The 13,622-nt window shown below is 34.4% G+C and overlaps 1 protein-coding gene and 1 non-coding gene across 2 annotated transcripts; both read right to left on the bottom strand.

Annotated features, from left to right (window-relative positions):
- Nucleotides 1-7,613: 7,613 nt before the first annotated feature.
- Nucleotides 7,614-9,570, bottom strand: LOC137721681 (molybdenum cofactor sulfurase-like). The gene has a single exon (XM_068460705.1). The coding sequence runs from the start codon at nt 9,557-9,559 to the stop codon at nt 7,673-7,675; it is 1,887 nt and encodes a 628-aa protein (XP_068316806.1). The 5' UTR covers nt 9,560-9,570; the 3' UTR covers nt 7,614-7,672.
- Nucleotides 9,571-12,957: 3,387 nt separating this feature from the next.
- LOC137724025 (small nucleolar RNA Z107/R87) lies at nt 12,958-13,051 on the bottom strand. Its single transcript, XR_011067148.1, has one exon. It is a non-coding gene; the product is annotated as a small nucleolar RNA Z107/R87 (small nucleolar RNA).
- Nucleotides 13,052-13,622: the final 571 nt, after the last annotated feature.

Raw genomic sequence — 13,622 nt, 5'->3', positions numbered from 1 at the left:
GATGTAGAGATACATAAATTGCTAAATCCTAGCAAACAAAATCATGTGCGTATTCTAATCTTTAACATATAGTCCTATGTTAAAGTTTGAGTTATTTGGAATCAAGATCTGTTGAAGACCCAACTTGTTATTTCTCTTGAGTGTTAAATAAATACATTATTCAACATTAAACTTGAATTGCAAGTCAATTTCTTCTTTCTGTTTTTGTTCATTGATTCTCCTTTGATTTATAAAGTTTATTATTCACGTTACAGATAAAGAAATTAGTGTATAAGTAGAAAATTGGAGTGCAAAAATATTTTACGCTTAAAAATCAGACTAATTATCACCACAAACGTCATAAAACATTTATCATTAAAAAAAATCATCAATATTTGCAACTATGATTATATATTTGGTTCATCATCTTCTACCAAATTGTTTGTTCTTTTTTGTGTGTTAGGGGCCAAAAGTCTTCAAATGGTTATGGGTCATACATGGTAGAATGTACACAACAACATATAAGTGCTTCCATTAGATTAGACCGCATTAAGATAACTTGTAAGATTTGATTACAAATTGATAGAGTACCCAAACATATAAGTATTGTCGATCCCATCTTTTGTTTGTTTTTCCTTTACACATGCATCAATTCCCATGTATAAATGACTTTCTTAACATCAATAATTAAGTCAACTTTGGAATACTACATTTATTAAAAAAAAAAAAATCTGTTTGTTTGATAGGGACAAACAAGAAAATTGAATTAATGAACTGTTCAAATGTACCAACTAATTTTTCCAGCATTGAAAACTGAAATGATTGTGAGAAGAGAAATGATCAAAATATTTTTTTTTGTCTCTTACACACTTCTGTTTAATTATAGTTGTCAATTTTGTTTTATTTATTTAATATAATGGTCATAAATAAAGTGGGGTGTGTGAGAATGGCGTGTGAGAATCATTTCTCTTTGAGAATGTGAAGGACAAAATCTTACATCAGCGTTGGACCAACACTTACAATAGCTTATAGTAAGTTGGATCATTTTTCATATTCTCAATTATTTACTTGTAGAACTAGAACCGAAACTTCCACTTTCTTCATGATAACAAAATTGTACTATTGATTTTTTTTTCTTTCTTATAGCTAAATGATGTCAATTATTGTAAACCTCATATGAATCAATAGACAGTTTACTGTGACATCCCACATCGCCCAGGGGAGTGATCCTTAAATGTATATTTCCATCCCTACCTAGCACGAGGCATTTTGGAAGCTCACTGGCTTCGGGTTCCATAGGAACTCCGAAGTTAAACGAGAAGGGGGCTAGAGCAATCCCATGATGGGTGACCCACTGGGAAGTTGCTCGTGAGTTCCCAAAAACAAAACCGTGAGGGAATGATAAGCCCAAAACGGACAATATCGTGCTACGGTGGTGGAGCGGGCCCGGGAAGTGATTCGCCCCGGACCGAGATGTGACATTACTGTGGTCTACAAGTTCTTTTAACAAAATCTTGATAGATAATAGAATAACTGAAGAAAAAAAAAATTACATCTAAAAGGAGCATGCATTTCTTCTTGATTTTCATACAAGCACTATAGTCTAATGGTAATTTGAAATATCAAGTTCGATTCATAAGTCTTTTTCAGATCACAATAATAAAATCTTATAAGTTTGGTGATTGCTACTGAATAAGCGAAGGATATACGTCGTCCTAAATGTAAACAAAGCATGCCAATGTTGATAAATTGAAACAAAAAATGGACATCTTCCACTAGGAACCCAAAATAACGTTTCTTTCCAAGTTGGCGGGCAGAAGAAAAAGCTAACGTAGTCAGATTGAAGCTGCTGCGTTGCACATACATAATATATTTACTTGCAATTTTATCTACTATATAAATAATAAATAGAGCGACGACTTTGACGAAAAAGAACGCATGGTTGGTAAAAGAAGAGGGACCTTGCTGAAGAGACACCCTATCATTTAAGTCAAAGTCAGCAGTGCCACCTACAACTCAAGTTATAGTTTTTTTATTTTTTATTTCTTTAGAAAAAAAAATCAGCTAATGATTTCGTCATAACAGTCCATCATTCTAGGGATCAGAAAGACTTATAGAGATATTTTTGACTCTCATACCATCGTACGATTCACCAGCATCAAAAGTCCAACCCAAGACGTACCGTCTAGAATACGGACCTGCAAGTTATAGTCTAGATTGTAGTCAAGGTGTGCAAGCTGTATTTCTATTACAACAGATGTGTAACTAATTGAAATATTAGTATGATTTGTTATGCTTGTTTACTAATCAGTATTAGAAAAGTGTATATAAACTCAGCTGGCATCGTTATTCATTTGTGGGGAATATATACAGGATATTTCTTATACTTGCTACCTCCAAGTCCAACCTTGTAAGCGTTAGTATATAAACATGGAAGATGATGTGGGAAAAAGCAGACTCCAAATCCCATAGATATATTAATTTATTTAGAATTTAACTTTTTATTGGTTTTTATAATTATTTTGTGAGCTTGGAATTGATCCCAGATACTTCCCCCAGTGTTTGTTAATCATTCAAATCTGCTGCAATGTTTATGTGTCACTACTATTTATATTTACAATTTTATTTTCATCCACTTAAATAAAATCAAGTTATTGAGATGTAATATTTTTCAATACAAATGATATTCCTATTTTAATCTACGCTTAAGAGAGGGGGTATGGTTTGAACATAGAACAATGTGGATTGAAAAGAAAACTCTATTCACCAGAGCAATCCACCGGATAATGCCAGGGCATGAGATCAAAATTTTAAACCAAATTTGCAAATCAAATGATATATCACTAATATAATAAGCACGTTAATCAACACTTAAGTAATAATCCAATCATCAACATCCACCATCATTTGGTTTACAAAATTTAATTGAAAATTTTGGTCCTCCTAACGTAATCCACCACTTGCAGACCAAAAAGAGTTATCTATTCTATTAAGAGAAGAGGGCTTGTCAACTTTTTGCCCCCTTTTCTTTCAATTTTGCCCTCATTTTTGAATACACAATGTTGACATGAAGATGGCAAAATAGTAATTTTGTATCTTTTGAACTTTTCCCCTTTTTTTCCTATTTTGCCCTCACTTTTGATACAAAATATTTACATAAGGAGGGCAAAATAGTAATTTTATATCAAAATATTTACATAGGATAAAAAATATGCACTTATTAAGAGAAATTGTCCCATCATCATTTTTTCATACATGTAAGTAAAATCATGATGTTTTTTGAATAGTTTGAATGAACTGAAACGGTTGCGCTTGAGGAGAACGTGGGAGGATGTGGGCGGTTGTTCACACACACAAAATGTATGCTATTTGCAAGTATTTTTGATAAAAACTTATTTTGGTCGAATGTTTGCGTGTCTCACATGTACGTAATAAAAATACACATATAGGCCTCCTTTTGGACAATTCTGATATGTAATATTATGTCATGATTTTCAAGTTGAGTTACGCTTTCAAATAAGTTTTTTTTTTATTTTTTTTATTTTTTTTTTATTTTAAAAAAAGATTAGTTGTGGGTTTTGTCACGATAGTTTACCCTTTCGTGGCCCGGTAAGACTCACAGAGGCATTTAAGCCTCCTTCTACCCACCATCGTGCAATTCACCAGCGGCATGAATCAAACCCAAGACATGCCGTGTCAAATACGGGCTTGGAATTCGTCCTCAATCACTGGGCCATCTCGTGGGGATTCTTTTACATAAGAATTGATCCTATGCATGCATGATATAGAATAACATAAAGATACAATTCATGTATGTGTAAGATATTGATTTCTAAAGTTAGTGATTTTCACCCTCTTATTTTGTATGTCTGCACTTCTTCTCTTGTTTTTGTTTTTTAAATTATCTTTTGATTATTTAATTCGAAAACTAGAAAACAAAAAAAAAATAAATAAATAAATAAACGAAAGGAGACAAAAAAAAAAGAGATATCCTTTTTTATTTTATTTTATTTTTTATCACCAACAAATTAATTATAATTATTCTAGTTTTGTTGTTGGTACTCAATGAGTAATCTGCAATTCTTGACAAGCGGGCATAAATGCGAAGCTAACTTATGACTTAGTATTCCTTGTTTGGTTTGGGAATATTAGAAAAAAAAATGGAAAAGTGGTGAAGTATTTGTTTAAAGAATAAACCTTGAAAACTTGCACGTCTGAGATTGAGATGCCTTTGACTTCATCAGCTTGTGATATCTTTTCATGCTTGAAAGGTAGACAATGGAGGCTGCTGGTGAATTGGAGAGTGAGTGAAGCATACTAACTTAACAAAAACCACATATTGTACGTTTTTCAAAATTTTTTAATAAATAATACGACAGTATCAAACTTAAACCTTTTGTGTACAAGTAAATGGTTGAGTAAAATGATTTTTTGTCGCTGCTTGTCACTTTTTGCACACACACCTGCTTATTTATGTTTCTTAAGTTTCTTTTGTTTTACTTTTCCAATAAATGATATAGTGGGAGAAATATCGAATTTGAGAGTTTGAACATTGGTGTAGAAGAAAAAGCCTTAGAGAAATTATTTTTCTACATTATATTTCTCTTTATGCACATTTGTGTTAATTTCTGTTTCTCTACCTGTGACATCCCACATCGTCTAGAGGAGTGATCCTTATATGTATATTCCCATCCTTACCTAGCACGAGGCATTTTGGGAGCTCACTGGCTTCGGGTTTCGTAGGAACTCCGAAGTTAAGCGAGAAGGGGGCTAGAGCAATCCCATGATGGGTGACCCACTGGGAAGTTGCTCGTGAGTTACCAAAAACAAAACCGTGAGGGAATGGTAAGCCCAAAGCGGACAATATCGTGCTACGGTGGTGGAGCGGGCCCGGGAAGTGATCCGCCCCGGGCCGGGATGTGACAATTGGTATCAGAGCCTAACCTTGGCCGCGTATGTGCCGACGAGGACGTCGAGCCCCTAAGGGGGGTGGATTGTGACATCTCACATCACCCAGGGGAGTGATCCTTATATGTATATTCCCATCCTTACCTAGCACGAGGCCTTTTGGGAGTTCACTGGCTTCGGGTTCTGTAGGAACAAAATTACAGTGTCGAACTTATATTTAAGAATTTAAAAGGGGAAGTGTTATTGACACTCCAAAAATCTCATTCTACACTCCTCCAAGTGTATTTTTATTTCCTAATATAGAAAGTTTGGAGTGTAGAATGAGATTTTTGGAGTGCTAATAACAATTCCCATTTAAGAAACAATTTAGTAAATTTACTGTTGTTTAATCTGTGAATAATTAAACTTATTTTTTATTCTGTCAATAAAATTTAAGATTCGAACTCAACATTTCTTTGCATGTAATAAGAAAAAAAAGTAAAATACTATTGTACTAAAGGATGAGGATCCTCTTTGTGGGGATCCTAGAGATCCTCACATTCTAACCGTTTCTCGTAGATCGTACGGTCAATTTTTGTAAAATATTATTTATGTTTAATTTTAGATAAAAATATTCAAAATAATTTATGACTGCACGATATACGAATAAATAATTAAAATATAAAAATTCATAAGATTTCCACAATTTAGATCTAGATGGAATCAAAATACTGTACTAAAAACTAGTTGATAAAAATAAAACAATAAAGAACGATTTCATTGCTCTACATGTGATTTTGGGTTCACATCTTACGAAGCGTTTGGAATCACGACAGAAGCAAAATGCACAATTGCAGATGCCACGCCGAAATGAAATTTCCCGTATTATTTAAGAAATTTATTATTAGCATTCTAAAAATTTTATTTTGTACTTCAAATTTTTTATAATTAGAAAGAAAAATACACTTATGAGGAGTTTAGAATGAGATTTTTGAAATGCTAATAACAATTTGCTTATTTAAATCTATGAAATATCACAGAATATACAAATTAATTAAACAATTGGAATCTGTGCCAGATCTGTCATCTCTCCAAGTTTATATAAACTAATTTTATGAAAACTATGTATCCTTTTGTTTTATTACCCACCTAACCCATACTCAAATCTACATTCCAAGTCAAAGTTGACGGTGTTAAATTATTAATCATTGTGGTCAAAGCCAGCCATGCTCAACTAGAGTTAGCAAATAAGCGTTACATACATACGAACGATATATCAAAAAATAAATTGAAATTAAAATCGTTTATTCAATTAACAGTAACAAATAAATAGACGATTCATAATACTTTTATTGATTTTAATTAACTGTTTTAAAACATTTGTTGATTAAACTAGTTCATATTTTATCGACTTTTTGTATAAATGACCTTTATATTGTGATTTATAATATTAACGATTCTAATCATAAACAAAAAGTTTTGTGAACCAATCTCTCTTATCTTTTGAGGAGCTAGGTTAATTCTTTTCTTTATTTTTTATTTTTTGAAAAGTCCTTTTACAAGTTTTCTTAATTTTTTTAATTTCTTGAACGTCGTTTTCGAAAAATTAGGTGGTGGGGAAGGGTTAACGTCATATCATGATGATTAAGTTCTAAAGTCCAAAATAATTTTCTGGTGAAAAACTCGTGCGTAAGTTCAGGCATTATAAATGAATTTCTCAAGTTCCAACTTCCAAACGTTTTCTCATATGCTGACACAAATAATTTATAATCATTCAATTTTTGTCAAACGCACAAATTATATACTTGAAAACTCTTCTCCATAAGTGGCCCTTTTCTATAATGGTGGAAAAGAATTGAGCATTTACATGATGGCGTGAGTTTGAACCCCATCGATAGCTAATCTAAAATCTAATCTAACAAAATCTATCGTATAAAAAAAAAAATCTTCTTTTTCTTATGAAATGGGGCCAAAAGCCCAGGATTGGCCAATCCTTATTACAGCCCGACCCATGCCGTTCAAAGCTGGGCCCAAGCCCAGTGGTGCAAAATATCTACCTTGGAGAGTTAAAAACTCACAAACAATTAGCTTGGTCGGTCCAGAGCATTTATATTTATACAAGTTTTTGAGTTCCTTTCTTTTTATTCCCCCCTCTTAAAGTTCCTTTCTTTTTATTCCCCCCTCTTAACGTCGATATCAACTAAACTCTTCTTCCTCCCTCTTAATGTCGATGTCGATATAAACTAAACTCGCTTATAGTTTCAATTATATATTATTCCTAGAAAAATCTCACAAGTTAAGTTGACTTAAGCAATTACTAAGGGAGGGGATCAAGAGAAGGCCTCGTGCGCAAAGGTAAACATAAACGCTTTAGCATGCTTGAGCTACAAATCCTTTGCAAGTTGAAAGTTTTTATAAGAATTGGACATATAAGTACTTTTCATATTCTTCTTTTGAGATGAGGTAAGGCCTCAAACTCGAATATCTTTTATACAATATACTCCGTAGACGAGATATTTCAATTATGTTGTCTATTCATATTATAATTTATAACACCACATGACGGTGTTTTCACATAATACGGTCCAAGAGACTAGTGCTCCCACAAATCAACGAAGGTGTTCTTGCAATTTTGCTAGCAGTATAACCACGGGTTAATATTCTCTTGTTATTTTGCCAAACATATTGCGTTTTCTAACTATTATCAATTTAACAATGTAACATGTCACATAGTCCGAGAGTCGAGACTATCTTTTCATAAAACAATTTGAAAGAATGAAAGAATTAATTGACAAACTAATTTACTTCAAATCTCAACAGTCCTTTGATTAAGAGCCATGTATCTCCATCTCTCCTTCTCCACAAAATCTGCATCCAAAAACCTTGAAACAAATACCCAAAGCCTGTAAATGTCTTCAAAGTTTGTCAAAAGCCCTAATGCAGCAGTCACCACAGATATCCCTTCACTACTACTTCCTTCCACTTGATCACTTGTACATTTCTCCAACTTTGTTTCCCTCTCTTCCTCGTGCTTGTCCGAGAACAAAATGTGGTTCAAAATCCCGTAACTCAGTGAAATGTTGTTTCGATCAGCTAGCTTTTGCACGATCAACGGATCAATCTTTTCTCCTTTCCAGTCAAACACATTGAATGCCAAGCTTGGTCCCCGATCAAATTCTATCTTTGGTCCATAGATTCTGACCAATTGATGGCCATATTGTGAGTGCGGATGTTGAAGGCTCATCAATGCATTCACTAGCCAGTTGATCAAGTACCTTGCTCTTCGGCTAATCAGTACTAGACCTAATGAATCGGCATGATCCAAGCCCTTGCATGTGATCGCTGAGTTATCTGATTTGACAGACTGATTGGATTCTTCTCTGTCTAATTCCGTAATTTCTGAAACTGAATGTTCCTTCTTCTTTAGGGAGACTTCTTCGCTTTCATGGGACTTCGAGGTTTTGAATTTGGACTGTTTTCGATCAGTTTCCATGTCCATAGAAATTGAGTACTCCTCTGAAAATTCAGGTCGTTTTGATGCCGGGACAAGGCTCACAATTCCTGTACTTGAAGCAAATGTTGGATCCTTTAAGATCGAGGCACTGGATTTCTTGACGAACAAGCAACCAAACCCTGATGGGTTTTCCCCAAAAACTTTGAAGAAAGAGCAAATGAGAAAATCAGGCTTAAAGAGTGAGAGGCCCAAAGTGTCCATGTCCTTAGGCCCCAGTGAACATGCATCAAGCAAAACATGCCAACCATTCTCCTGCGCTATGCTCATCCACATATACGAATACCGCGCTCCTGTCACTCTCGATTGAAGTGGGAAAACAAACAGCCCCCGTTGCTTTTTCCTCGTCTGGTTACCATTCCCAATCCGTCTTCTCAATTTTCGCGACTGAAGTCTCATGTTAGGCCATGAGAACTCTGCGGACATAATCCGTCCTCCCTTCTTTTTTGAGCTCTCTTTCATCACATCCACTGCCTCATTCTTGTAGTCATAAACAGTCAAAAGACTTGGATTGTTGCGAAAGGGATACGAGTCGGCTAGAAGCTTGAAAGCGGATGACTGATTGGCAGTGAAAACCATGGAGTAATCACTTTCGGAGATGTTCATATAATCCATTATTCTTTTCCTCATTTGAAGCTCCAATTCTGATTCTTGCCCTCCATACAAAACTTGGGTGTGCAAGTTTACTGACTTGTATGAAATGTCGAAAAACAATGGTTCTTGGGAGTGAAGCAACTGAGGAGGAGGAGGGGAAGAGGAAGTTGAAGGGATTTGAGACGATGAGGAATTATATTGTGTTTGTTGCTGAGACTGAGAGTAAGAGAAGAGGCAATGTCCAATGTAATCAAAGCAGACATGGTTGGAGAGGGTGAGATGGTAATATTGATGGGCTCTGATGAGGTCAGATTGGTCAGTCTGCGAAAATTGTGGGAATGATTTTGTGAAGGAAGAGAAGGCTTCATGGAGGGAAGGGAGGGACTCATGATTGGTGAATTGGGTATTTGGGTGGAGAGAAGAAGATATGGCAAGTGTGAAGTCGTACCTGAACATGTTGACTTTCTCTGTTGATTTGGGAGTTGATGAAGCATCATAGGTGGAGGAGGAGGAAGCTCCACCGTGTAAGCAGGAACCATGTAAGCAGCTCCTCCCCGAGGCTTCTCCACTGCAAGGTGGTGAGAGCATATTTTGGTATATCTTTTTCCACCTCTATAATTATTTGCTTCTGGTTTTTCTAATCAATTTGTTGGGTATTTTTCAGTGCAAAAATGAGGAAAGTTCTGGTGATTGTGACCTTGCGGGGGTGTGGATAGCTTGTTTTAGAAGGCAATAGTGCCGACAAGTCATTGGCACTCAGTTGACCATTTCTTCCATGAAGTCTCTCTTGCTCTTGTGAGTTCTCTGATATATTTGTCATATTTAGTTCATCTCCAACCGAAAGAGCTAAATATAGTTTGTTTAAAATTATAATCCTACAAAAAATTATTTTTAAATGAACAAAGTCAGTCCATACTTATATATCATCTTCAACCAAAGAGGCTAATCATAGCCCCCTCAATAATTTATTAGTTTTAAGTTTACTTTAAATTTTATGGTTAATTTAGTTAAACTACTGTTGAATGTTTTCATATTTAGTCGTTGAATTTGAATCAATTATTGTAATTGAGGAACTCTATAAGAAGGGGCTTTGTTTGGCCAGAAGCCCCTTTGACCAAATAATAGCATGATGGGCTCTATAAAGTTATAGCCTAGTCATCGGCTGAAGATGAGTTTTTTGACAAATTAAACTATTTTTTGGTTTTTAGCTTTTAGCCCTCTCTATTGGAAATGGCCTTAATTAATCTTGGTAGCTAATTTCAAATAAATGGTTGTGTTGAATTCATTTCAGGTCCAACCTCCTAACAAAAAATGAAGTGGCTGTGGTGGTTCCACAAGAAATAATGGATTTTTCTTGGCATCCTTCAAACTTTTTGTCCTTCGAGATGCTGAAATGAAAAGCAAACAAGGAGAAAAGGGCTAGGGTCGAGCTTTGTGTAGTGGGAGGCTGCGCTGGCTGTTGCAGGGTGAAACCTGCTTTGAATTATTCTGAGTGGCCACCTAGCAGCTCATAGACTAATAGTAGTGGCAGTAGTTGCACCTCTTAAATTCGTTTGATGTGTATATATGCCTTTTTGTTCCAATTTGTGACATGCAATTAGGCCCTTCTGGACCCGCCCACTATCTTAGAGGGGCTTGACTTTTGAATTACGTAGCATTAAATACTATGAACATAAGCATTAAATAATCTGATTCACGAGATCACAATAAAAACAATAATTAAAACCAATTTAGGTCATGAACATGAAATTTCTGAAGGAAACAAAAATATGACTGATTTGTCTCCTCTTGGATTTTATAGGCGCGTTAAGTTTTGGAACCACGCAGAAAATTCCCAAGGCCGGCGGTTGAAGTAGAACGACTCCTTACTTTGGCTGATTTTCCTCCATCTTAATTGCTAATTAAGGTGATTAGTTTAATTAATCAATGGAGCAGTAGATTTGCTGGTCAAAGTTCGACAGGAACGACAAAGGAATTAAGACGTATCAGAATTAATTATTGTAAGATGTAAAAGCGATTGAAGGGGATTTAGAATGGAGTTTGCATTGCGTGGAGTTGAGGTAATGCGTTATTAATTTCTTAATTTATTTTTATTTTTATTTTGGAAATTATTATTGGTACTTCAAAAATCTCATTTGGCACTCCAAACTTTCCATATTTAAAAAGAAAAATACACTTGTGAGAAGTGCTAAATAAGATTTTTGGAATGCTAATAACAATTCTCTTTATTTTTAGGTAAAGTACGATATTCATTCATAGATAATAGTAATATGCACATTATTACTAGTACATTATGAAGTTAAACCTATTATTCTCATCTTACTGTAGATAATATCTTTTGTTCAACGAAAAAAAAAAAAATTGGAATACATACATAACATGAGGATGGGATGCAATAAGATGGAAAACGTCTATAATTTGAATTCATTTATAATAACCAATTTTTCTGCCTAATAAAATGGAAAACGTCTATAACTTGAATTCATTTATAATGACCAATTTTATCTGCATTTGTTATCTCTGATTCAGAAGACTGATGTGGCCTTTCCAAGTCTACTTATTTAATTCACCACCTGCATGTATATAAAATTTTGACCATCAAGATACACACAAATTAGAACATAACACGTGTGAACTTAGGTTATACTTTTCTAAAGGCCTAATCGGATAAATGATTCATGTGGTAATAAGTTATTCGGAAAATAGACCTGTAGTAAAAAAATTCGGATTTAAACCCTTGTGATCAAAGTCTGTTAAGATTTATGCCTGAAATTAGAATTTCTGTAATCCTCCATTAATAGCTTGCAGGTAGGTTCCACAAGTAAGACTAAGATGGTCATTTCATCCTTTCCATTTCATCTCTTCCATTGATCTCCTTTCAGAACGATGAAACGGTCACTCCATTTCATCCTTTCCAAACTCGCCATAAAAACAGTTCCATAGACGACGGCGGCGAATCGATGTTGCCGGAGGAGATGAGGGGAGGTATAATCGGAGCGTTATTGAAGTATCTAAGTGAGCACGACACTCGCCTTGTTTGCAAAGGAAAAAGGCTCGGTTGAATCGCCAGGAACAAATTCTGGTTTTGGGCTTTTCTGTTTGCAGCCTTTTTTTATTGTTTTTATTTGCTTGCTGCTCGTCGGCTTCAAAATGCATCCTCCTGGTATGTGCAAATTTATAGCAAAAACTTAACTTCTGTTAATTTGATTACTTAAATTTAATCATCTTGGTATTAATACTATATTAATTACGAATGTGGGTTTTGATCAATGCAACTAAACTAGAAGGTAGTGGTAGTGGTATTTTGGTTCACCTAGAAATTGCCGTCTGGTGCTAGAAAACCACCCAAAAGCAAGCATCGTGCCAAGTGTAAGTGTTGATAAATATTGATCCCTCGAATTTTTGTTGTACTTTTTTTTTTAAAGGGATGAAATGGAATGACCATGTCATCGTTTCATTGTTCTCAAAAGAGATCAACAATGGAAGGGATGAAATGGAAAGGATGACATGACCATCTCAGTCTTACCCGTGAGACCCACCTGCAAGTTACTAACGGAGGAATGACGGAAGTTTTAATTTCGGGTATAAATCCTAACGGACTTAGACCATAGGGGTTTAAATCCGAATTTTTTTATTACAGGGACTATTTTCTGAATATTTTATGACCATAGGGACCAATTATCCAATTAGACATTTTCTAAATTATTGGATTGTATTATAATATCTCGAAAACACTTATAATAGTTTTTTTATGGCTTATTCTATTAACACCTCATATATTATTGATTAAATCTCACATACTTAATACACTTTATATTTGTTTTTTTTAATTAAAAATTATCTTAATACACCTCATATACTTTCTCATAATACCCTTACACCCAACATTCTCATGCACCTAATATTTTCCACATACACCCCACATTTTCTATATACTCCACATTCTTTAAATCTTATAATACTCATTTCCAATTTTTATAAATTAAATTGACTTAGGATTAAAACCCTAACATTCTCTAAAAAGAGAAGTTTACAATCCGGTCTGTTGAGCTTGAATTTCATTGGGTCATCACAACCAATCTCCTTTTCTCTATCTCTTAAGCCTTTAGCTAACAAAAAAAAGGATTTCTGATAAAAAATGGCAACTGGGAGAAACCTAACAGAGCAAAAGTAAACCCTAGAAGATGAATAAAAACGGAAAAGACGTTGTTGGGTTGGCCTCCAATGAAATTGGGTAGTATGGAAAGCAAAAACAGGCTTAAATAATTGCCAATGTCATTGAATAATTAAAACAATAACAAATATGAAATTTTACCTCATGTGAAGTTTCCGAAATATTGATATTGTGTTCCATTTGTTAATTTTTTTTATCAATCAACGTGTTTATAGTTTCAATAGTTAGAATTTTATTCAATAATGGATAGGAGGGTGAGAGAGGTTTTGATAATTGAAGAAAATAATTAATACGTTAAAAGTAATTTGGGATGTATTTAGAAATTTCTTATTTTCTTTAAACCTCATAAAGTTGATTGCATAGTAGCTTACATAAGCAGCTTAATATTAAATTTTAACGTAGGGTGCATTCAACATTATATGGGGTACTAATAAAAAAAGCCTTTTTTTGTTAGTGAAGACTCTGGAGAAAGAGAGT

This window comes from Pyrus communis, chromosome 17, assembly GCF_963583255.1.
Source record: "Pyrus communis chromosome 17, drPyrComm1.1, whole genome shotgun sequence".
Classification (NCBI taxonomy): domain Eukaryota; kingdom Viridiplantae; phylum Streptophyta; class Magnoliopsida; order Rosales; family Rosaceae; genus Pyrus; species Pyrus communis.
The sequence above is the reverse complement of the archived record's forward strand: the minus strand, read 5'-3'. Positions and strand labels throughout refer to the sequence as shown.

Bases quoted from the DNA above. Each gene is read 5' to 3' on its own strand.
- LOC137721681 (XM_068460705.1), bottom strand. From the start codon at position 9,559: ATGCTCTCACCACCTTGCAGTGGAGAAGCCTCGGGGAGGAGCTGCTTA.